This window comes from Musca autumnalis, unplaced genomic scaffold (genome assembly GCF_047663935.1).
Source record: "Musca autumnalis isolate F117 unplaced genomic scaffold, ASM4766393v1 scaffold_3, whole genome shotgun sequence".
NCBI lineage: Eukaryota > Metazoa > Arthropoda > Insecta > Diptera > Muscidae > Musca > Musca autumnalis.
In genome coordinates, this window is record NW_027411866.1 from 94,372,434 (window position 1) to 94,397,056 (window position 24,623).

Genomic DNA, 24,623 nt, shown 5'->3' on the forward strand with positions numbered 1-24,623 from the left:
CCTGTACAACCTCGTATCCCTGTATGAGTTCTTACCTAAGATTACATAAAATCTTAATTATAAATTGATTCGATAAAAAAAACTTCCGCACAAAAAACTATTAAAGTCTTTATTTTTCAGAACTTTTGAAAATATTTTGAAATCACTGTAAGCAGATATTTAACATGTCATAACCAAAATGACATTACCGTTTCTTTCTCACTAATTTTATCATCTTATTATTATCAAAAAAAATCAAAAGTGGTTTGTGCGGGACCTTTTTCAATATTTAAATGGAATAAACGTTATTTTAGTAATTAATGGACAAAAGGTCATTCGCTCGTGCAACAGAAAATAATGTTTCGAGATTTTTTTTTCATTTCATAGCATTTAAAAAAAAAAAAAAAAAAAAAATTTAAGTGGTTTGTGCGGAAACTTTTTTTGTAATAAAATGTAATGCATGTTATTTCAGGCATTTATAGGCAAAAGTTTATTCATTCCCAATACAGGAAATCACTTTTGAGTAAAAATGTCAAAAAGTTCATACCTATAGCTCAAAAAGAACACCATATAAGCTTTACTTGATTGTAAAGCCAATGAAGCCGTAGCTAAGTACATATCTATTTTATCCTTAATCGCACCATGTGGTAACCCTTGGTCCGATTTATTAAACCCTTAGCCTTTAGGCTCGAAAGGTATATACACTTCGATACGACCAAAAATGTGCCTCATCGAAATAACGGTTTTAGACTCCAAGTATGTTTGGACGAAATTCGTTTCTGACAATTTTGAGTCGATTTAGCCATGTCTGGCTGTCTATATGACTTCTGGATGGCTGGTGCGCACGACAACTCTCGAACGGATCAACTAATTCGAACCAAATTATCGGTCCACTCCTTAGGGTACCTTCCCCACAAAAGTTCACATTTTGTATGTAAAATGGTGTGAACGATAACTCTCGAAGGGATCAATCGATTTGCACATCGTGTTATTCCTTCTAGATATAGATTGGGTTCGAATACGGAGTATATTGGTCCACTCCTACGGGTAGCTCCCACACAAAATTCGGGTAAAGTGAAGTTCAAGAGCTCCTCTCGGATCGTTTTGAAATTTGTTTCAGTTAGTTGTTCTTTCGGCTCCCTTTACGAGGGTACACATTTTCTTCTTGCGCAAGTCCATACTGCATGAGATAATGGCTTAAAATTTCCAAGAAACCCTGACGACACCTAACAAAATGGCAAATCCGCAAGTAATTCTCGCAGGGAGTTTCTGATTGGTTATTTCATCCAGTCATGCTTCAGGTTGGAATATGGACTATATCGGTCTATTTCTTCGGGTACCTCCCACACAAAGTTCGGATAAAGTGAAGTTTAAGAGCTTCTCTCGGATAGTCTTGAATTTTTTTTCAGCATGTTGTCCTTGCTACTCCCTTTATGACGGTACAATTTTATTCTTGCGCAAGTCCATACTTCCTGAGATATTGGCCTAAAAGCTACATGAAACCCTGACGGCACCAACCAAAATGGCAAATCCGCAAGATAATTCTCGCAGGAGTTTCTGATTGGTGTAGACTTGGCACATCATATTATTTTATCCAGTCATGTATCAGTTTAGAATATGGACTATATCGGTCCACTCCTGCGGGTACCGCCCACACTAAATTCGAAAAAAGTGAAGTTTAAGAGCTCCTCTCGCATCGTTTTGATCCTTTTTTCAGTAGGTTATTCTAGCGGCCTCATTTTCAACGGTACAACCTTTTTCCGGAGTAAGTCAATACTTCCTGAGATAAGGTCCAAACACCAAAACCCTCCCGGCACATACTAAAATGGCTATTGTGCAAGATAACATTAAAAGTTTGCCCATCTAAAATAAATAAACGAATTATTTTATCGTATAGACATCATAAATATTAGTCTTGGTTGATTAAAATCAGCTTTGTACATCAAAACAAATTTAATTTTTCCGCCTTGTCTACAAATTTTTACATTTTAAATTATTTTTAGTGTAGCAATTCACCGATGCATCTACCTTGTTTCTTGTGCCAGCTTGCAACTTTTTGTATTTTCTAGCAACATGTTGCAAAAAACAGAGTTGTATACGAGGATTTATGCCAGATTTAAAATAAATCCACTGAATAGGAGGATTTATTTTTGTATGGGAAATCCGGTAGATTTTGGCTGGATTTAGCGCATTATAAGGTTTTATTTGCTAAATCCAGCCAAAATCTACCAGATTTCCCATTCAAAAATAAATCCTCCTATTGAGTGGATTTGTTTTAAATCTGGCATAAATCCTCGTATGCAACTCTGTTTTTAGCAACATGTTGCTAGAAAATACGAAAAGTTGCAAGCTGGCACAAGAAACAAGGTAGATGCATCGGTGAATTGCTACACTAAAAATAATTTACAATGTAAAAATTTGTAAACAAGGCGGAAAAAATAAATTTGTTTGATGTACAAAGTTGATTTTAATCAACCAAGACTAATATTTATGATGTCTAAACGATAAAATAATTCGTTTATTTATTTTAGACGGGCAAACTGCGATAAAATAATATGTAATTTATTTGCTCTTTAGTTAGCATTAGTAGCATAAAGTGCTAACATTTTCAGTATTAAACAATCCATTTGTAATTTGACGTATGTTTTTTGAGACGAATTCAATTTACAAAAAATTTTTTTGACGTTTCACATTCGTTCAGATGGGCTGATGCATCTACCTTGGTAATTGTGCTATGAACAAACATCAGCTGACTGCCATTTAAATCCTCCAAAATGTATATCTAAATGCAATGAGATTTGTACTGGATTTATTAAATCCAGTCGAGGATTTATGGCTAGTCTAATTGAGCTATAAGGGTATATCTCCGTCAGCACAGCTGACTGATACTTCCTTACTTGTTTTTCATACCATTGAATGTCCGTAGATATGTTAAGGACGTGATCATTAACAGTGGTCTTGAATTCTCAGTTGACTCCAATATCCACAACATTCCGCCATAACAACGACATACTCTTTCTAATTCTTCTCATTCATTGGGGTTAAAGATCTCTTCTCATTAGTACATATGGACATAGTTATAAATATGACCGCAAGTGAATGGTATTTTGGCACAACATATTTCAACAATAAATCATTGAATAAATTTAACCCGATTTTTTATCTCGGTGTGACGGAATAATGCCACACTTAAACGTTGGCACAAAACAAAACAATCAAAGTGGTCCCTTAGCCATTTACATGAACGCTTGCTCGTTCTCTGGTTCTCAATCATTTAGTTCTTATGTTCGAACATACACTGACACTGGGTGACATTTTGACATGGCAAGCATTTCTGGCTAAGATTGTTTGTGGTTTGATTTTTTTTCTTTTTCCTTCTTTCTCTATCACTGCAAAGGTTGATTGCACTTGTCTACTGGCAGAGTACACTTTTAAGCGTCCTTGGAAATGTCGGATTTTTTTGCTTGTTTTCGGGGGGAAATTTGGGTGATAAGTGTATGTGGTCATCACTTAACTTATTTGACTTTTGGGGTTTTCTTGTCGCCAGAGTTCATAAAATTAAGACATTTTAACAAAATGCGACATAAAGTGACGGGATTTTTATTTTTGTATTACTTTTTTTTGGCGATTTAGGGAACTATTAATAGAATGAGAATTACATATAACAAAGATAAGAAAATATTTTTCTTTATGATTTGCAAATTTAAATATGATAAATATGTTGCAAATCTGTGACATTTAGAGTTTTACAATAAAGAAGCAGTGATTTAAATTTTCATGAAAACTCTTATGCCAATAATATTAAAAGTTTAGTTAAAATGAACCCAAGTTTATAAAAATCTATTTATCATATTCGGTCTCGACGTTAAGACTTTTCCTATATAAATGACTACAATCTATTTATATTTATGTCTCAATAATGTGGGATCTCTTCTTTAACCACGAATCTCAAAGGTGTATCGAACAGAGTCAGAAACTGTGGCAATCATTTTACTTACGGATTTGTAACCACTGAGGAAATAAGAGTAGGTGATGTTGATTGGGATGGAACCTTCTAATACATTCCGTATGCAAGATAAGGAAGTATACCTAAGAGGAGAGTGGTCTAATAAATATTGTGCTCTCATCTTGCCATCATGCTTTGTAGGAAACTATTGCCAATATCGGATCGAATACTTGCTACGCAACCAAAATCTTTTCCAAAAGATTTTGTAGCCCTCTTTGGACGTATGAACTTTCCGACAAAAACATTTATTTGGATTAAAGTTCAAAAGGAGGTAACTGAATAAATGGATATTATTTTGGGAGTCATTTCTTTTCGACAGAATGTACGCCCTGCAGTCATTTCAGTTGGCCCCCGCGTAACCTTAAGCTTTTGGACCTAGTGTCAGGAAACATATCGCTGTAGATAGGATCACAAGGTGAACAGACCCATATATACTCCGACTAACTATAAATCCGCAGCCAAAATCAAGCTTTATGCCATGGCAGCTATTATACAATGCGTCGTCACCTTTAGGTGTTGTTGTGACGTTTTTCCCAATCCATCGTATTTCCTGTATGACCGTAATATCGTCATTTTACTTTACAAGTATATTTGTCAGTGTGTAATCTGTAGCTTCTCTAAAATGAGTCCGAACATTTCCTTTGCAGTTACTTTGTGCAATCCGTGGCGACGACAGATGCCTGTTAGTAATAAATCGAAAGGATGTGGTGAGAGCACGACTAGTTAACTCTCCGAATGTTGGTCGAACAGTGTTATTAGAAAAATTGAACACAAAGGTTCTAAGTGAATGCAAAAGATCCCATGTCATACACTAATATATCCGCTGTCCCGCGCACACTACTGTCTCCGCAGAATGAGTTGTAGGGGAGATGCCAGTACGTCAATCAGCACCCGTGATTGATCGAAAAGGGGAAGTTGAGGAACAAAGTATCTAACTTATGCAGGCATATTTTAAACCAAACATTTTACTTTCGTTTTGTGGTCTGAAAGCATATCGCTCACTTACTCAAAGAGTGGCATAACTCAATAAACGCGTTTTCTTTTTTTCCTACGACTTCTACTTTATGCTGTGTCAAATTTTTATGTTGTTATCTCAAAAACTCAACGATTTAAAGCTAATTTACCAAGAGTCTGGCATAAATAAACAAAAAGGTCGTTTGAGTTTATGAGGTTACCATTTTTACCATTTGTTACCATTTTTAACCTGCAAAGCGTTCCTTAACCCCAAAAAGTAGTAAAACTGGAAGCAATTTTTAAGAGAGAGAGAGGGAGAGGAGAGACGAATTTCTTCGGGTAAAAAATGGTAAACTGATTTTTCGGCATTTGTTTGTCGACTATTTGACAATGGACAAAAGCAGAAGAAAAAAGCGAACGCTGACAAAACAAAATTAAAAACTGCGAAATAAAAGAAGAAAAGTGAATTTTTATGTTTCTTTTTGACATTGTTACCACATCTACCACTTTTTCGTTATTTTACTTTAATGGTAAAACTGGCCATGAGAGAGCAACTTTGAGCAATTTTAACTGTTTTCTCTTTTACCACTTTTGCCGTTAAAAAGTAAAGGAACAAGGCTAATTTTTTAAGTTGGGAAATAAAATTTCCATCGTTAACTTAAAACGAGTTTTTCTCGAAACAAAATTTTTTGAGACGTGACACTCTTTGAGTAAATAAGTGATATGTCTATCATTAAAACCCATTGATCCTTTATTTATCTCCAATGCAGTTGCGTTGGCCTTATTTTAATTTTACTGAAATACACCTCATTATTAACAATTAAATGCCTGTCTATTTATAAGAATCAATATTATCATCTGACTCCAGTGTCCTTCAATACCATTTTCTTTTACACTAATTATATTAAAACGTGACTACTGTCGATGTAAATATAAATATTATAAATTATAAAAAAATAATGTCTTCACCTGTTGTCATATCTGCCACGATTCATTGCAATACTGTTGACATTTCACCATCATAATCTCAACGACAATAACAACAACATCATCACTTTATCACAAGGACTAAGGCTACGTCATTAACCATGTCTCTTGGCCATGTTAATGCTACACTGACAATGTTTGTTGCTTGTAGAAATCATATGAAGAGAGAAGTGCTCTTCTGTCTGTCTAAAGTGTGTCCTTTGAAGTGGTTAAACTGACATTAATGACAAAAATAAAAACAGAAATTAAAATGATATATATGCATACATATGTGTGTATGTGAAATATTATAAAACAAAACAAAAGTAATTAATTGCCAACAAACACGTTTGTTGGGCTTTTAAAAAATACAGTTATTTTTGTGCCCTTGTATGCCGTTAATTTGTAGATAAAACACTTTTGGCCCATGACAGCTTCAATAAAGAATATATATATATATATATATATATATATATATATATATATGAGGAAAAGTCAAAATTTTTTAGTTTCCATGAAGCCAAGGTTTGCACTATTATAATACGCGAACTATTGTAGTTTGCCAGTAACTATGACTATTGCTGGATTAATTTAGATGTTTTTGTACAAAGCTCAAAAATTTAGCAAAAAAAATTAATTTACGTGGTAGTTACGACCGCGTAAGGGAAAAACCATAGGTAAAAACACGTTGAATCTAAACAGGTTTTTTAGATTGCTATTCGATTTCTGATTAAACCATTCAAATGACGGACATCTTTCCAAAGTAAAAGTTGGAGAACACAAAATGAAGATTACACTTCTAATGTATCACTTTCCAAAATTTCCACTGCATCTACCTTTTATGGATGCTGACATTTTGAAGCCGGATTTCAGGTGTTTTTTGTATTTTTTATGTAACTGGGACGCGCATTCGGATATTTCGAAAAACCAATTATAGGACTAAAGAACTCGCGATTTCGCATAATCTGATATGTATATTGAGTATGTAGCCCACACAGCAGCAGAGTAATCTACTGCCAAAGGCCAAAATTTAGTGCGATATTTTTTCTAAAAAACCTATTTTTTGGGTACAGTATTTACAATATCCTTTTGAGTGTGCTGGTACCCCGCGATATTTTAGTTTTTCGGCAGTCCGGATCATATAAATCATAGATCGTGAAAATCCATCCCCTAGAACGGCGAAAACAGCAACTGCAAAAACCGAAAAATGTGCGAAAAATGTTTTTGAAAATATCGCGGATTTAGTCGCATTTTCTGTGGATCTCTTTCTTGTCAATGAAAAAACTGACACATCATTCGCGGTTTTGGGAAAACAGCGGTTTAAAAAATTTAGTGGGATGTGAGCTGTATCCGATTTATCCCAAAAATACTGTGTGATGCTACATCCACGGTTCTTGATGGATTTGATTGAAATAGGATTCGATCGATGTATTTTTTCACGGTTGATAGTGAAATCGGATGCGCATAAAAAGTGTATGCACTTTGTGCAAAATATAAACGTAATACAGTTTGTTGCACACTAAACTGCAGACGATGCTACATCTTAGCGGCCAAAGTAAATCCTGGCAAATGTGTACAAATTAAAAGAGAAGAATTCGCTGTATTGGTAAACCGCATGCGCATCAAGTGATTTTGAGGATTTCGCGATTTACACGCATTTCAAAATGAACATTACCCGATACAATTTTATTTCAAGATTATACCTCATTTAAAGGAACCCAACATTTATTTGAAAGATATCCATATCTTCTGCTAGATGTTAGCGTGTTTTCGAGAAGTGATTAGAATAAAAAATGTGATTTTTTTCGTGAAATTTAACGAAAATAGAAGAAAAACTCCGACCTATTTTTCTTACATTTTGTTCAACTAACTCACAAAATAAATTTTAATAAATATTTTCTCTTACAAAAATTTTATAAATTTCCTTAATTTATTTTTTGATTTTTGTTATAATATGCAAACCGCTAAAGGTATTTGTATAGTTTTGGTTTCATTTGAATCTTCGCGATGTTTAGATTACGTACATATTTTTTATATATTTTTCAAATGCATAAATAGCTTGAATTTTATTAGAACAAGTTGTAAACTACCAATTGTTTTGAATGCTTTCCTAATTTCCGCGAAAATTTACAACTTTTTCACTAAAGTTATGGGACCTCAGTAACCATATAGTATGTAGGGAGCCCCTAATTAAGAGAGTTTCTCAATATAATGATTAGAATCTTTTAAAGATTTTTTTCTTTTTATCAGAATTGAACCCGCCATAACTTTTGCGCGCAACAACCAAAATTAGTATCTCGAACAGATTTAAGAATGGGATTTTTTTCCCAATCTATGTACCAAAAATCATTCATGTAGCTTAAAAAAAATTTTTAATTTTTCTTTTATGGAAAACTAAAAAATTTTGTCTTTTCTTCATATATATATATATATATATATATATATATATTAGCAAATACCCGCTACTTCGTATGCGGAAAGGGAACAAAATATATACTATGGGAATGGTGAATACTGGATATTCTGTTGTACTAAGACTTATTTTTATTACCATTGTTTTTTTCGATTGTAGTCAGAATTAACAAAAAAATCTGCCGTATCGCATCCCTACACAACTACCATATTTTTTATTTCGAATTTCCAAAACTACGTATCATATTGCAAATTTCAGATTTGACTCCTGGTTTTAACCCTTCACTAACAGAGCATTCCTTTTCAGTACGAATTTCCAAACACTAAACTTTATCTCACCCCTTCACAACAACAATCACGCACATTTACATTGCAAGGTTCTAGCTTTAGCGGTTTCGCCCAGAACCCGAATAGGTCCGTTAAATTTTCGGCAATCAAAATGGCCATAAAAAATCCCTCTCTACTTAGTGTATTTTAAAAGAAGAACAAATCTACATATATTGTACAATTTTTCTTTAAATTTGGACCTTGAATATTCAGAGGATATAAAAGTTTAATTTGTCCACTTCAATCCACGTTTATTAGAAGAGATATTTTGAAGATTTAGGGTATTTTGATGATCTTCTGCACATTTTCCAACCGAAATTCGGAATTTGTGGCATGAAAGGTGAGAAAAACTTTTTTACAAAAAATTGTACTTAATGTGCTCGAGTATGTCAACCGTATATAAAACGATTTTTTTGGAGGCATTTCAATTTAGGTTTTTTTATTATCAGCGGGTGGATAACTTCTAGTTAACAAAATTGCCGCATTGGACCACGTTTTCAAATTAACATACCAAAGCCGTCAGAACAAAAACATTTTTGAAAAGATACTTCACGTTTGACTACTTAATTTCAGTACATTATTTAGAAACGCCTTGACGTTAACGTCAAATCAATGGAACAATCAGTACAATTTTTCAAAATTAGAACTTTGTCTCAGATTTTAGAGTGATTTTCATAACAAATATTTTTCCATTTCCTATTTTTTGTACAAATAGCGTATTACCAAATTATATAATCCCAGATTTGTTCCTACACCCAACACCAAATTTAGTACCTTAACTGTTTACACAATGCCAAAATGGTTTTGGTACCAACATGTTACCCAACTTTTCGTACACATAGATAAACGTTTCAAAAATTACTTCCTTATATTTAACTTTTATCCTAACCCCAATTCACTTTTCCAGCTTTATCCGTTCCTCTGAAACCCATTATAGTACTATTTAGTACTTTTTGTATAAATAAGTACGAATTTTCAAAACCTCCTCCCTACCTCCACTCTAAACACCAATTGCTAATCTAATACCGAATTTCAAAATTCCAGTTCTACCCTTTACAAAATCACAAATTGTGCAAAATTCTATACCATATAGCAAATACCAAAAGGTACCAAATTTTGTACCATTTAGCACTTTTCGTACACGAATTTCCAAAATGTACTTTCATATCTCAGCTCTATCCGTTCACCTAAACCCAATTTATAGCTAATGTAGTTCCATTTAGCACTTTTCTATAAGTACGAATTTCCAAAACTACCTCAATCCTGCACTCCAACAGTAATCTGTTTACGCAAATACAAATTGTGCTTCGTGCACATTAGTACGATTTTCTAAAGCTACCTCCATATCTCAATTCTATATTCCAACAACAATCTTAATTCCAAATTTCAGGATTCCAGCTCTTCAAATCCAAACCCAAATCATACTAAACTCACTACCATTTAGGACTTTTCGACCTTTGGTACTTCTTTCTTACTCTTCATCAGTGACCCCCATTCCAAATTGTAGGATTCCGGCCCTATTCGTTAACCCATATCCAAATTGTACTATATTTAGTACTATTTAGTACTTTTCGTATACTTTTAATTCGAATTTCCAAAAACCTTTCTTTTTACTCTCCATCAGTGACATTAATTCCAAATTCCAAATTTCAGGATTCCAGCTCTATTCGTTCACCCAAACCCAAATTGTACTAAATTTAGTACCCTTTATTACTTTTCGTAGACTTATAGTTCGATTTCCAAAAACTTTCATTTTTTCTCTTCATCAGTGATTCTCATTACAAATTTCTGGATTCCAGCTCTATCCGTTCACCCAAATCCAAATTGTACTAAATTTAGTACCATTTAGTACTTTTGGTACCCTTATAGTTCGAATTTCCAAAAACCTTTCATTGTTACTCTTCATCAGTGACCCTCATTCCAAATGTTTGTATTCCAGTTCTATCCGTTCACCCAAATCCAAATTGTACTAAATTTTGTACCATTTAGTACTATTCATGCACTTATAGTTCGAATTTCCAAAAACCTTTCCTTAATTCCAAATTTCAGGATTCCAGCTCTATTCGTTTACCCAAACCCAAATTGTACTAAATTTAGTACCATTTATTACTTTTCGTACACTTATAGTTCGAATTCCAAAAACTTTCATTTTTACTCTTCATTAGTGATCCTCATTCCAAATTTCAGGATTCCAGCTCTATCCGTTCACCCACATCCAAATGTTACTCTATATCAGTGACCCTCATTACAAATTTCAGGATTCCAGCTAAATCCGTTCACCCAAATTTAAATTGTACTAAATTTAGTACCATTTAGAACTTTTCGTGCACTTATAGTTCGAATTTCCAAAAACCTTTCATTGTTACTCTTCATCAGTGACCCTCATTACAAATTTCAGGATTCCAGCTCAATCCGTTCACCCAAATCCAAATTGTACTAAATTTAGTACCATTAAGAACTTTTCGTGCACTTGTAGTTCGAATTTCCAAAAACCTTTCTTTGTTACTCTACATCAGTGACCCTCATTCCAAATGTTTGTATTCCAGCTCTATCCGTTCACCCAAATCCAGTACCATTTAGTAATTTTCGTACACATAACTACGAATTTCCAAAATCACCCTCAAGTCTAACTCCTACACTTCAACAGTAATCTTATGGGCCGATTCCGTACAGCGAGGCGAGTCGTGTCGCATTGCCAGTTGCAATTTTTCCATTACGTATGGCAAAAGTCTCACGACGACGTCAAATTTTGTCGCCGTAATGTTCATTTTCCGGCGACAACAAATTAGCTGTCGCCGTTCATTTTTACTAACGAATAAAAATAAAAAAATCGTACATTAGTACGATTTTCCAAAACCATTTAATTACATCAACTCCACTTCCCAACCTTGATTTCCATACCAAATTCCATGATTCTAGCTATATCCGTTCAAAATACACAATTGGTACTAAATTTTGTAAGTTGTAGTACTTTTCGTACACTTAGAGGCCGAATTTCCAAAAACCCTTTGGTACATCTTTCTAGATCTCCATCAGTTACACTCGTTCCAAATTTCAGAATTCTAGCTCTTACCGTTTGCCTAATACAAAGGGTACCATATTTAGTACCTTTTAGTACTTTTCGTACACTTCTGGATCGAATTTCCAAAAACCCAGCCTTATCTCACCCCTACACAGCAACAGCAACCTACACCCAAAATTTCAACTTTCTAGCTTCAGCGGTTTCGTCTGGGCGGTGATGAATCAGTCAGTCAATCAGTCAGTCAGTGAATACCTCACCTCACTGCTCTTTTATATATATAGATATATATATATATATATATATATATATATATATATATATATATATATATATATATATATATATATATATATGAGGATTTCTGAGTGAAATCGGACACTTTTCCAAAAATTGGTTTTTGATTTCCTTTATTTTTTGCTGTGTTAATGCTGCTCCTCGGGAAAACATTTTAGAATATTTTCAGATTTTTTGACTAACACTGTAAGTTTTTGAGTCATGTTTTATTAACCATATGCTGACACCGTTTGAAGCACCGCGATTGTTTTTATTCGCAATTTCTTTTTTGAGCTATTGACCAATTTTGCTGGATCTAGCGAGAAAAGTCTATTTTTGCGGTCAGGTGTTAATTGGTGCACGAAATGCGCAAGGGTGCCTTGCCTCTATCTCGCGGTATATAACATGGCGATCTTGCATTATCCGTTCACGCACATATTTATTTTTTTCTGGCACAACGTCCGGCCACAATTGAATTCAATAAACCAGTTTTTCTTAATTTATAGGATGTTGCTTTATCGACATAGAAAGATTTAATTTGATCGATGCACTCTTGCCGTTATTATCCACGTCGTAAGTTGTGAAAAATTATCGGACGAAAATTTTTACAAGTAAATTCCATTTTTTTTGCAAAGTGATTTTTTCAAGCCACTGCAAACAACCCACCACAAGGTCGTATGTCAAACTGTCCTGAGTACGCTTAGGCTAAACAATGTCAAATGACGCCGGGCGACACTGCGTGTTGCCTAGGCCAGAAAGTTTTCTAGTTCCCCTCGTATGTACGAGATGCAAACGGTAAAAGAAATGGCGCAATATTTACAGTAGCCTTATGCCGCCGACATTGACATCATTAGTCTATCAGTAAAAGATGTAACTGATACGTTTAAGAAGGTTGAAGGAGAAGCGGCTAAGGTGGGTTTGGCGGTAAACGACGACAGGAAAAAGTTGGTATATATAATTTGGGGTATTTAAAGACTTCGTGTACCTCGGCACTGCCATAAAGACAACAAACAACATCAGTTGTGTAAGCCGTTTAAAAACAAAGCCACATATCGTCAAACAAAAGTAACACTTTACAAAACACTGATACTACCCGTGCTGGAATAAAATAAACTAGAAAAAACTAGAATACCGAGGCTTCGATGGAGTAAACAAGTGGGAGACGAGATCGAGGATGGAAATATTTTCTTAGTTCGGTTTATAGGACACATTTTCGGTAGAGGGCCAACCAACTACTAGTTTTGTATTTGGGCTTTAATGTTATATTTAAAATATCCTGCTATATCTACATACATAGTTTAAATTGGTGTACATATATAGATATGTGTGAGTTTACCACCAATCAGCAGCATATCCCATAACCATTTAACATTTCGTTGAGATTGGAAATGTGTTGACATCGTTCATTTCAACGTTTCTTGTGGCTGTTGTTGTGGTTGTTGTTGTTAATGATTATCATCTGCTTCGTCGACTGTGAAATTTCTAAAAATAATTTTTAGTTTTTTTCCTTTTTTGCTTTGTTTACACTTTCTCTTCTATGTGTTCCTTCCTCGCCACATAGGTATGGATTATTGGTAGAATGATGGAAAATATCGATGTAACAATTTTGTTAGTCTGCAAAAGCATTTTTCGATTCAAATTAAATTTTTAGGCATAGAGAGAGAGAGGTGTGATTTTTTTTCAGGAAACAAATTATATTCCTACGTCAAAGTTAAATTTGGGGTACATCTTTATAAATAACAAGTAAAAAAGTATCAGTCGGCTTTGACGACAGAGATATACCCTCAGCCTATGTGCATTGAAACTTTAATCTACGGACAGATCGAATGTATTTAGGTCTTTTCAGCATTTTGTGGCCCTTTTTGGACAAAAAATGTGGATTAGGATTAAAGTTTAAGGAGGAGGTACTTAAGGGAATGGATCGACATAGTCCATTATGGAAGTGCATCTTATTTTGAGAGTCATATCTTTTTGATATATATTGGGCTCACTATTCATTTCAATGGATCATCATATAACTTTTGGACCAGTATGCCAGGAAGCATGAACTTGTCCACGGTAAACATAATATGGCTGTTAACAGGACCACAATGGACAGCATCGGTATACATTTACAAAAGATCTTCGAACAGACCCTAAACTGCACTTAGACATACATGTTGAACTTTTGTGGGGGAGGTGCCCTAAAGAAATGATCAATAAATTTAGACAAAATATTAGGAGATCCAAAGTGTAGGCCAAGTTCCCGTTCAAGAGATGTCGTGCATACCATTTTAGTGACTATTTTTAAATATTGGGGAGAAGTACCTGAAGTTGTTACCCATCTTCGAACTGAAAATATGACGAAGGCGTGGATCTATACCTACAAATTTCAGGTGAAAATTTCTAGGCCACCTACAATGAACGTAAACAAACAAAACGATTCCCGTACCAATCACTCAAAGCCACAAACTTTTCAGTTTCTCTGAATCGTTTCGTCCTCACAACCAAAACAAAACCAAAAACTTTTCAATGCAAAAAGATGAAAACCGTACGATTGCTGAAATGTACTTCGGCTTTGCTATGCCGAGTGGTTACATTCACCAAAAGAATTATTGGCAAACGTTTGCTGTGCAAAATGATGAATGACACACTCAGACACACACATATGATTGCTTAACAACCCTATAAGCTAACGTAAGCATACTACGGTTGATGTTTTATCAACCCCCAAACGTCTTTGAATTTTTCACATGTGTTTAGTACTGTTTGGTTTTCTATCTGCTGTTGTAGAGTTGAGAACTTTTCGCTTTTCGTTTTGTCCGCAATCACGAATGCAAACAAAACGAAACTAAACAGCTAGCTCTGCAAACGTGGGTTATGTTTCGTTTTGTACTGTTCCTATGGAAATACGAAACGAAATCATTGGAAACGTTTTTTAAAGTATTTTTAAGTACGCTGACCACCAACGAAGTCTAGGTACCAAATTTCAGCCCTTTCGGTGGAATAGTAAGGCCACAACCTTCAAAATACAGCAAATCGGGAGGTATCGTTCTATGAAGGCTATTTCAAGGCGTGGGCATTTGGAACAGTTGTATACCCCCACGAATACTAAGTACCAAATTTCAGCTTATTTCAGCCATTTGTCATAATGGCTTAAACTTCTTCATTACTTTCTATTACAGAGAGTAATGCTTTTAAAAACGAACTGACAGTGTTGCAAAATTTTACTGATTTCTACCAACATCATGATTTCATCCCGGCGAAGGGAATTATCAATTGGGTTTTCAGTTTTTGAAATGATGCCTTTTTTGCGAAAAACCGAACTCACTCACCATACTCACTTTTCGGCTTTCCCAAAAAACACCTAAAACAAAATATTTTGCAACATGCCAGCTCATATCAACTAAGAATTCATCGAATTCTGTGAGTTGAAAAGAACATCAACACAGTTGCCTGTGAATGATTGTTGTTGGAGTTTTGTTTAAAGATTCCCCTGGAATTCGTTTAAAAATTGTTTTGGTTGAAATTTCAATCTCATTTGATTGTAATGTTTTTCAAAACGAACTGACAGTGTTACAAAATTTTACTGATAGCTACCAATATCATGATTTCATCCCGGCGAAGGGAATTATCAATTGATAATAATAAAACCTTCAAAATACCGAAAATCGGGTGGTACCGTTCTATGGGGGTTATATCAAAACGTGGACCGATATAGCCCATTTGCAAAACCAAACATCCTAGGAGTAATAGAAACTCCTATACCCAATTACAAAGCTCTATCTTAAAAATTGCAAGCTGTATCTTGATTTCAACAGACGGACGGACGGAAGGACAGACGGACAGGGTTATATCGACTTAGAATTTTACCCTGATCAAGCATATATATTCTTTATAGGGTCTTTCCTGAATATTTCATTGTGTTACAACAGGGATGACAAATTAATTTATACCCTCCATATTATGGTAAAGTTATAATTAATTTAAAAAAGTGTTCAGTAATCACCGCTTCAGAGATCTGCTCAACCCTTATGGTGTTCGGGTAGCAGAAACTGGAATTTTACGGATTGGTCGGTGAGCATATGCAAAACAAGTGGCTAAATCATCTGAAAAGTTGCAACATTGTTGCCGAAATAAGTGAATTGTGGGCAACGGTTAAGTTACTCTCGAACCCTGGAAAAGAGGAAGATAGGATCTCGGTCACGTTTGGTGAAGTTACGTTTACTGATCCGACGAGATGCGCACGTTATTTTAATCGACAGTTTGTCGGAAACACCTGGAGTCTCCATGGCAATATTGAATTAGCTAGACGTAGCGGGAGTCGAGTGTTTCACTAAAGTTCTCAACCTGTCGCTAGCCACCCACATCGTTCCCGAAGTCTGGAAAATGGTCGATCATTAACATGGATTCCGTAAGCAACACAGTACGACAACAGCCTTTTCCATACATATTAGTCGAGGACTCAACCAGAGTAAGCAGTGTGATAGAACAATGTTGGTGGCGGATAATCAGTTATATGTGTGGACGCTAGTCGTACGTGGAATTCAGGAACAAGAAGTCTAAGCAGCGTATAGTGAAACGAGGAGTTCCCTAAGGTGGGTTGATATCTTCGGTACTGTTTAACCTCTACCTCTCCTGTATTTCATCCCCACCCGACGGCATTGAGATCGTAACGTATGCGGATGATTGTGCGACCTAGATGTCAGTTACCTTTCTAGAACGAACACCTCTTTGACTAATCTTACAACATTTTTCCATGCGAGGAATATGCAAATATTCGCCACTGAATATACGGCCACTCTGTTCATCGCATGGACTCCAGAGTTGAACACTTAGTTTAATGTAATGGTCTATGGTAGCGGAATTCCGACCACAAACTACTGCAAGATTCTAGGCGTCCCATTAGACAGCATATCCACATCGTCCTCGCATGCCACATCTACCTGGGACCAGATGTGATGTAGGAACAAGGTCCCCAAGTCACTATACGGGGGCACTTGGCGGCTCCGTTCCTGTTTGCGCGGCCATTTTTCTCTTCTGGAAAGTCCGGTATTTCCTTTTGATGCCCCCAGTCATTCCAAAAGATTCTTTTGTCTTCATGTTTTAGCTAACTTTGTTATCCAAGCAATACTCGGGAGAGAGTAATCTACGTGGGTCTTGACTAAGCTTACTCGGAACATTTACAGGTGTGAAGCTATTTTTTTTCTTGAAAGGTTTAACGGTGTTCTCTGCTTTAGGAGATCTTAAACTAGGCGCTCCTTCTGACGAAATGGAGGAAGATCAATAATTCTTCTTTGGGGCTCCCTCTAGTTGGTAGCACCCAATTCTTCTTAAATTTATGTTGTTCAGCCCCTGACAACTGCCCCCTTTTCGTTGTTAGTTTTGATATTTCATCTACCATCTTCTGGATATCCTCTTTACTGAGGTTTTCCACAACGGTAGAGTTTATTTTGCTATTGTTGTTCCATTCATAGTGAGGGTCGCTCCCAGTCTCTGATGTTTGGCTCAACATAAATCTCTACCTACACTTCCCTGTCTCTTCATACCCTTTTGCTTTAGAAAACCTCGCCTTGTGGTAAAACCAGATCAAATAAATGGTCCCTTGGAATTTCATTTTCAGCACACAACAAAACATTGTTGGCCATTTCTGAAAATTCCATTTAAAATTTCCCTCAAACTTAATCACTTTTCTGCAGTCTTAATTTTCTTCTTTTGCTACACCTTCATCTTTTCCTTTAACTCAAAAGGAAACCCAGAAACACTTGTCTTGTCACTGTCCAAAAATCCGACAGCTGTAAAGGAAAGCATAGCGAAGAGAACGAAAATCTCCGCAGGAATAAACATTTGTTTACATTTTTAATTTTCATGTTTGCCAGGAAAAGTAAAAAGACCAAAAAGTAAAGTTTACAGTTTACGGATGTGGAAGTTTGGTAGTAATAAAAAAAGAAAAAAAGATGCTAGAAATGGTGTCAATGCAGAGAGTAGTAACACCACATTCAACCCACACCTAAAAAATGTGCAGTGGAATGTCGAAAACAGCATTCATAGTCAGTTGGCAATACTTGTAGCAGACTACAGACATTTGTAGTAGAAAATCGGATGATGGTATTTGCCCCTAAAAGAAATCTTTTTACAGTTTGAGTAGAAATTACAGTTCTTTACAATGTTGTTGTGGTTGTTCCTTTTTTTTGTGATAGCATGAGACTAATATGTTTGTTGTAATGCAATTCACCCAAAAGGACACAAAGAAGACACAACGTGTAGTTTTTCAAGATTCCTGAAGACATCCTGATGCCACAAGAAACGTAGATTTTTACGAATACCTAATGGTTTCACTGTAATATACTTCGATGAGTTTTTATGTATGCATCGGATCGACTCGGATGAGTCTTCGAACAGGGGCCGTCACCTTTACAATTATGTGTCTGGGTTCTTATGTTATTTTCACCATAGGAGCGGCAATATATTCCGGAATGCATGCTCCGAGCTCTTTTGGTTTCTGCAGGGTTAGAGAGGAACCCCGGGACATGGATCTGTTTCGCGTGAGTGGGTTAACTTCTGAGGGTGTACTGGTATTTGTCGCACCCAGCACTACTGCGATATGAGTTATGTTTCTGCTTGCTGCGTCAGATCAGTATCGCAAACTTCGTCGTCGGAGTACGAGACACTCCAGCAGACTCTCCAACAAACAACAAACGCAGCATCTAACACCACAGGTTGTTGTTCAGCGCCCCGAAGATGCATCATTCCTGCAATTCAATAGCAATGGTCTCCGCAACAAAAAGAGCGAAATCAGCGCAGAAACATCATGGTCGCCACCATCCAGGAAACAAAGCTTACTGTCACCCGTTGCTGGCAACGTTGCGATGGTTACAACGTGGATGTATGGAATGCGTGCACTTTCGAGGCTACGCAGATCGTAATCGCCCCAGGACTATTGCGGTAGGAGGTATGTTTAACTACTGACTACGTCCCTGGTTGCGATGGTTACAACGTTTTGCGAAATAATAGTACAAGAAGCGGAGGAGAAGAATTTGCCTTCCATATACACTTGTCTGTCGAGACCTATCTCAGTTGAGTTTGATTATTGTGTGGAACTGCCGATGAAGAGTTGCGTAATACTCGATATTAGTTCGATTTTGGATGATAATAACCGTCTAGTGCTAGGGGACTTCAATGTTCATCATGAGCTTTGACATTCCGTCCTAGGCAATGACCTGAGGGGTATAGCACCGGAGGGGTATAAAACATTCCGTATGAAATTTGTCGGTATAGGTACACGCCTTCATATAGCCCCTATAGAACGGTACCCCCGATTTTTGGAATTTTGAAGGTTATGGCCTCAATATTTCACTGAAATGGCTGAAATTTAGTATTTAGTCTTCGTAGGGGTTGCAAAACTTTCCACCTGAAGTTTGTAGGTATAGGTCTATGCCTTCATATAGCCCCCATGGAACGGTACCTCCCGATTTTCGGTATTTTGAAGGTTGTGGTCACAGCAACCCACCAAAATGGCTGAAATTCGGTATTAAGTCTTTGTTGGAGTTAAAAGCCTTTCTGACTGAAATTCGTCGGTATAGGTCCACGTTTCGATATAGCCCCATAGAACGGTACCGTCCGATTTTCGTAATTCTGAAAGTTGTGACGACAATATGCCACCTAAAGACTGACATTTTTTATTTAGTCTTCCATGGGGTTATAAAATATTCCAGAAGTGAATATTCAGTAGAGGTCCGTGTGTTCCTATATCCACAAAAAAGCGAATTTAGCCACATTGTTTTACCGAACTTGCTGAAATTCGGTATAAAGTCTTCTTTATAGACGAATGGAAACTAATTGTTCGATTTTACTTCAATATAACTCGTGGTGGATGGTATTACAATTTCAGCCGGGTCGAACTGAACGCCTATTTTACTTGTTTTAAATATATGAGATATTATGAAAACCCAAGGAGTATTTTGTTTAATTTTTGAACAAATTTTAAAAATTTTTAACATTTTTTTTAAATGTTGTAATATTTTTGTTTTTTGTATTTTTGTCATTTGTTTATTACCTTTTTTTAATAGATTGGAACATATGAAAAACTCAAAAAAAAAACTAATAGTTTGATGAAAAATATGGAAAAACTCAAAATTTTTTTGATTCATCGGAAAGCTGATTATGTTATCTGTCGAACAAAAAAAAAAAAAAATATTTCTATTCGTTACAGAGTTTTGATCACTGTGTGACATTTAACAGTTTGCTACTATATTTCCCCACTATCAGGACAAAAAGTTCAATACTCATTTGAATTTCCATTAAAATTTAAAAACATGTTTCAAGTGCCGCATGTTTTGACATTTCTGGCATTCTCCTTAAAGACGTTTAAGAAAAATTGGTAGAACAACATTTTTGGCGAAGAAATGTTGCAAATTCTCTGTAGCATAGCCTTAGAGAATATTTGGTTGCTTGAATGAAAAAAATAAATACTGAAGGAAAAAGTTTTTTTACTTTGAAATTGAAGTTTGAAATAAGAACAGCGCTTCTTGGCGACAAATGACAATAATACAACCACAGGCATATTAATATTTACTTTATATTAAAAAATATATGTTTTATATAGTAATTACTTTTACAACTACTAATACACACTTTCCTCCGTTTTTGCTTCCCATTGCAGATTTTAATGGTCTTTCCTGTGAAGGATTTACAACAAAACTTTAAAGTTTTGGCTTTCTTCGTTTAAATAACCGCCCTTTAAAGGCGGTGGTGGTTGGTTGGGCTTCATTCTTCATTTCGATTTTTGTTTTCCAAAAAACTTTTAAACTACCTACGCTGTGCAACAACTCCTCCATCTCTCTCTTTCTCTCGCTGTCTGATATCATTAATCATCTTCAATCATCGTCATGGATCATGCTGTAAAGGCTACACGTGGTCGTCCTTGGAATACACTGCGTTTTGAAAATGATGAACTGGAATGTTTGTATCAACGTTACACACTCAAATTGCAGCGGTTTTCGGTGCTGGGCGTGGTGGCCCTGGTTGTGGTGCTATGTGGTGTAATGGCTGCTTTATCTTTTGTCTACAATTACACTGCAACTTTTCATGTAAGCGTTTGTCTTTGGAATAAGTGTGATTTATATAAAAAATGTTTATTGTTGTTTTTTTTTTCTTTCTAGAATGTCTTTAATTCATTTGTGTGCCTACTATTTGCCATAATTTTAACTTTGTTGCAATGTCGCGTGATCAAGGATCATCATTTACCCTGCCTTTGCTATGGTATTCTATTATTTACTGCTGCCATTTGTTTTGTCTCGATGCCGACATTGGGCTCCATATTTCCGGTTGACACCAAGGAGGTAAGTTTGATACGATTTTCGTTTTTAATTTTCTTTGACTAAACATTTTTGGGTCAAAGGTGTTATTTTGACTGTTTTATGAATAGGTTTTTGTATAGTTTTAAATATTAAAAAAATCTTTAAATATTAAGGCAACAAAAAAATAAATTATTAAAATAGTTAGAGGAATTTTAGTATTTATGCAATAATCCAAAATTACCATGTTGTAGGAATTCGAGTGAACATATTAGAGTAATGGCCTCTTTCACTACGACGATTCGAATACAAATTCGTTCGAACTACTACCATTGTTTTATTTTCAATCAGACAAACATTTCCTACAACAACAGGAGTTTGGTAGTAATTCGAACGAATTTGAATTCGAATCGTCTTAGAGAAATAGGCCATAAAATTGTGGTTTAGTCTAAATCTACTTAATGTTTTTAGAATTGAAAAATAAACAACTTATTTAATCTTAACAAGTAAACAACGAGTCAAATTCGGCCGGGTTTTTCATACCCCCCACCACGAGTTGTATGGAAGCAAAATAGAACAAAATCATTACCCTGTATTAATAATTTTTTTTTTGAATAAAATTTTTGTATCCGCAAAGAACTCACAAAATAAAACAAGTAAGAAGGGGTAAAGTTCGGCCGGGCCGAACTTCTTATTTCCTCCGCCACGAGTTGTTTCCTTTCGTTTATGAAGAAGACTAAATAAATACCAAATTTCAAAATACCGAAATTCGGAAGGTACCGTTTTCTATGGGGTCTATATCAAAACTTCTATACCGACAAGTGTCTAACAGAAAGTTTTTAGACTAAAAAGGAGCTTAATTATTAAACTTCCAATATTTAGGTAAGATAATAAGACTAAAACCTTCAAAATACCTTCAAAGATCAAGAGGTACGCTTCTTTGGGGGATATAATAAGACGTGTTCTGATAAATTTCTTCTGGAATATTTTATAACATAATGGAAGACTATATAATACATTTCGGTGGGATATTGACATCACAACCCTCAGAATTACGAAAATCGGAAGGTACCGTTCTATAGGGGGCTACATCGAAACGTCGACCTATACCGACGATTTTTTGTCGGTAAGATTTTTACTTCCAACGTAGACTAAATACCACATTTCAGCCATTTCGGACGAATATTAAGGCCACAACCTTCAAAATACCGAAAATCGGGAGGTATTGTTCCGTAGGGCTATATCAAGGTGTAGATATATACCGACAAATTTCATACGGAGTGTTTTATACCTCAAATGAAGACTAAATACCAAATTTCAACAATTTCGGAGGAATATTGGGGCCACAACCTTCAAAATACCGAAAATCGGGAGGTACAGTTCTATGGGGGCTATATGAAAGCGTTGGCCTATACCTACAAATTTCAGGTGGAAAGTTTTATACCCTCAAAGAAGACTAAATACCAAATTTTGTCATTTCAGTGGATTATTGTGGGCACAACCTTCAAATGTTTCATACCCCAAGTGAAGACTTAATACCAATTTTCAAAAATTTCAGTGGAATATTGATGCAACAAACTTCAAAATACTGGAAATCCGGTGGTGCCGTTCTATAGGCGTGGACCTATACCGACAATCTTCATATGGAAAGGTTTGACATCCCAAATGAAGACTAAATACCAAACTTCAGCCATTTCAGTGCATAATTGTGGCCACAACCTTCAAAATACCGAAAATCGGAAATTTCTGGGATAAAGTTTTATACAACCAACGAATACTAAATACCAAATTTCAGCCATTGCGGTGCGTTGCTGTGGCCACAACCTTCAAAATACCGGAATTCCGGAGGTAACGTTTTATACCAAATTTCAGCCATTTCCGGAAATTCGGAGGTAACGTTCTATAGGGGGCTATATGAAGGCGTGAACCTATACCGACAAATTTCATTTGGAAAAGTTTGACACCCCAAATGAAGACTGAATACCAAATTTCAGCCATTTCGGTGGAATATTTAGGCCACAACCTTCAAAATACCGCAAATTGGGAGGTACCGTTCTATGGGGGCTAAATGAAGGCGTGGACCTATACCGACAAATTTCATTTGGAAAAGTTTGACACCCCAAATGAAGACTGAATACCAAATTTCAGCCATTTCGGTGGAATATTTAGCCCACAACCTTCAATATACCGAAAATCGGGTGGTACCGTTCTATGGGGCTAGCTCTATCGAAACGTGGACATATACCGACAAATTTCTGGGAGAAAGTTGTATACCCCCAACGAAGACTAAATACCAAATTTTAGCCATTTCTGAGGCCACAACCTTCAAACCACTGAAAATCGGGAGGTACGTTCTATGGGGGCTATATGAAGGCGTGGAACTATACCGAAAATTTTTTGGAACGTTATATGCCCCCAGCGAAAACTAAGTACCAAATTTCAGCCATATCGGTGTGATAGTGAGGCTAAACCCGAAAAAACGCCGACCGATATAGCCCATTTGCAATACCAAACATCGTTGGAGTAATAGAAAGTTCAACACCAAACTACAAATCTCTATCATAAAAATTGCAAGCTGTATCTTCATTTTAACAAACGGACGGACAGATGGACTGTTGGGTATACTCACTTCTGTTGAATAATGGGGCTAAAATCCTGAAAATATCGGCGGTATCGTTTAGCTAACAAACGGACAGGCAAGGTTACATCGACCTAAAATTTTATGCTGATCAAGAATATACTCGTCTCCGAGTGTGTTACAAATATACCCTCCATCCTATGGTGGAGCGTATAATTATGTTGAGAAATGAGAGAATTATTTAATCAAGGTGGAGGGACAATGGCATGCCGATTTAGTCCAGCTAAATACATATATTAATCACTAGACATCGGATTTTTGCATGTTTTTTATTTCTCATCCGATTGGACTCAAATTTTGGATCTAGGCGTTTTGAGGGTCAATTTTTCGATATTTGGGGTCATATCAAAAATATGCAAAAAATATGCAAAATATATGCAAAAAATTTGCAAAAAAAAATATGCCAAAAAATATGCAAAAAATATGCAGAATATGCAAAAATATACGCAAACTATGCAAACAGTTTTTGGGCGAAAATCGTCATAAAAGTCGTAAAATTTACAATTAAAGTTGGAAAAAATCATCAAAAAAACTTTAAAGTGTCCTAAATTAAGACTGTTGGAAATTTAACGTCGATGTTAAGCAGATTATTTTGTTATTGATACCTCTTACGACGGTGTGGTGTAGGGTATTTGGTATTGTAATACTAATTTTTATTGTTAAACTACACAAAAATATAAAATTTGATAAAATATCAATCATTTTATGTAAATTCAATATTTTCTTTGTCTTAATTTGTAGCTTTAGGCTGGTTTTAACTCAAAGGGAAGA

The 24,623-nt window shown here is 35.6% G+C and overlaps 1 protein-coding gene across 10 annotated transcripts in view; it reads left to right on the plus strand.

Moving 5' to 3' along the window:
* rut (adenylate cyclase rutabaga) overlaps positions 1-24,623 on the plus strand; it is a 318,097-nt gene that overhangs the window by 229,105 nt on the left and 64,369 nt on the right. For all 10 annotated transcript variants that reach the window (XM_073972872.1, XM_073972869.1, XM_073972871.1 and 7 more), the window contains exons 4-5: positions 20,581-21,007; positions 21,080-21,259. In XM_073972872.1, the coding sequence (XP_073828973.1) occupies positions 20,807-21,007; positions 21,080-21,259 (381 nt within the window). In that variant the 5' untranslated portion in view covers positions 20,581-20,806. The remainder of the gene's footprint in view (positions 1-20,580; positions 21,008-21,079; positions 21,260-24,623) is intronic.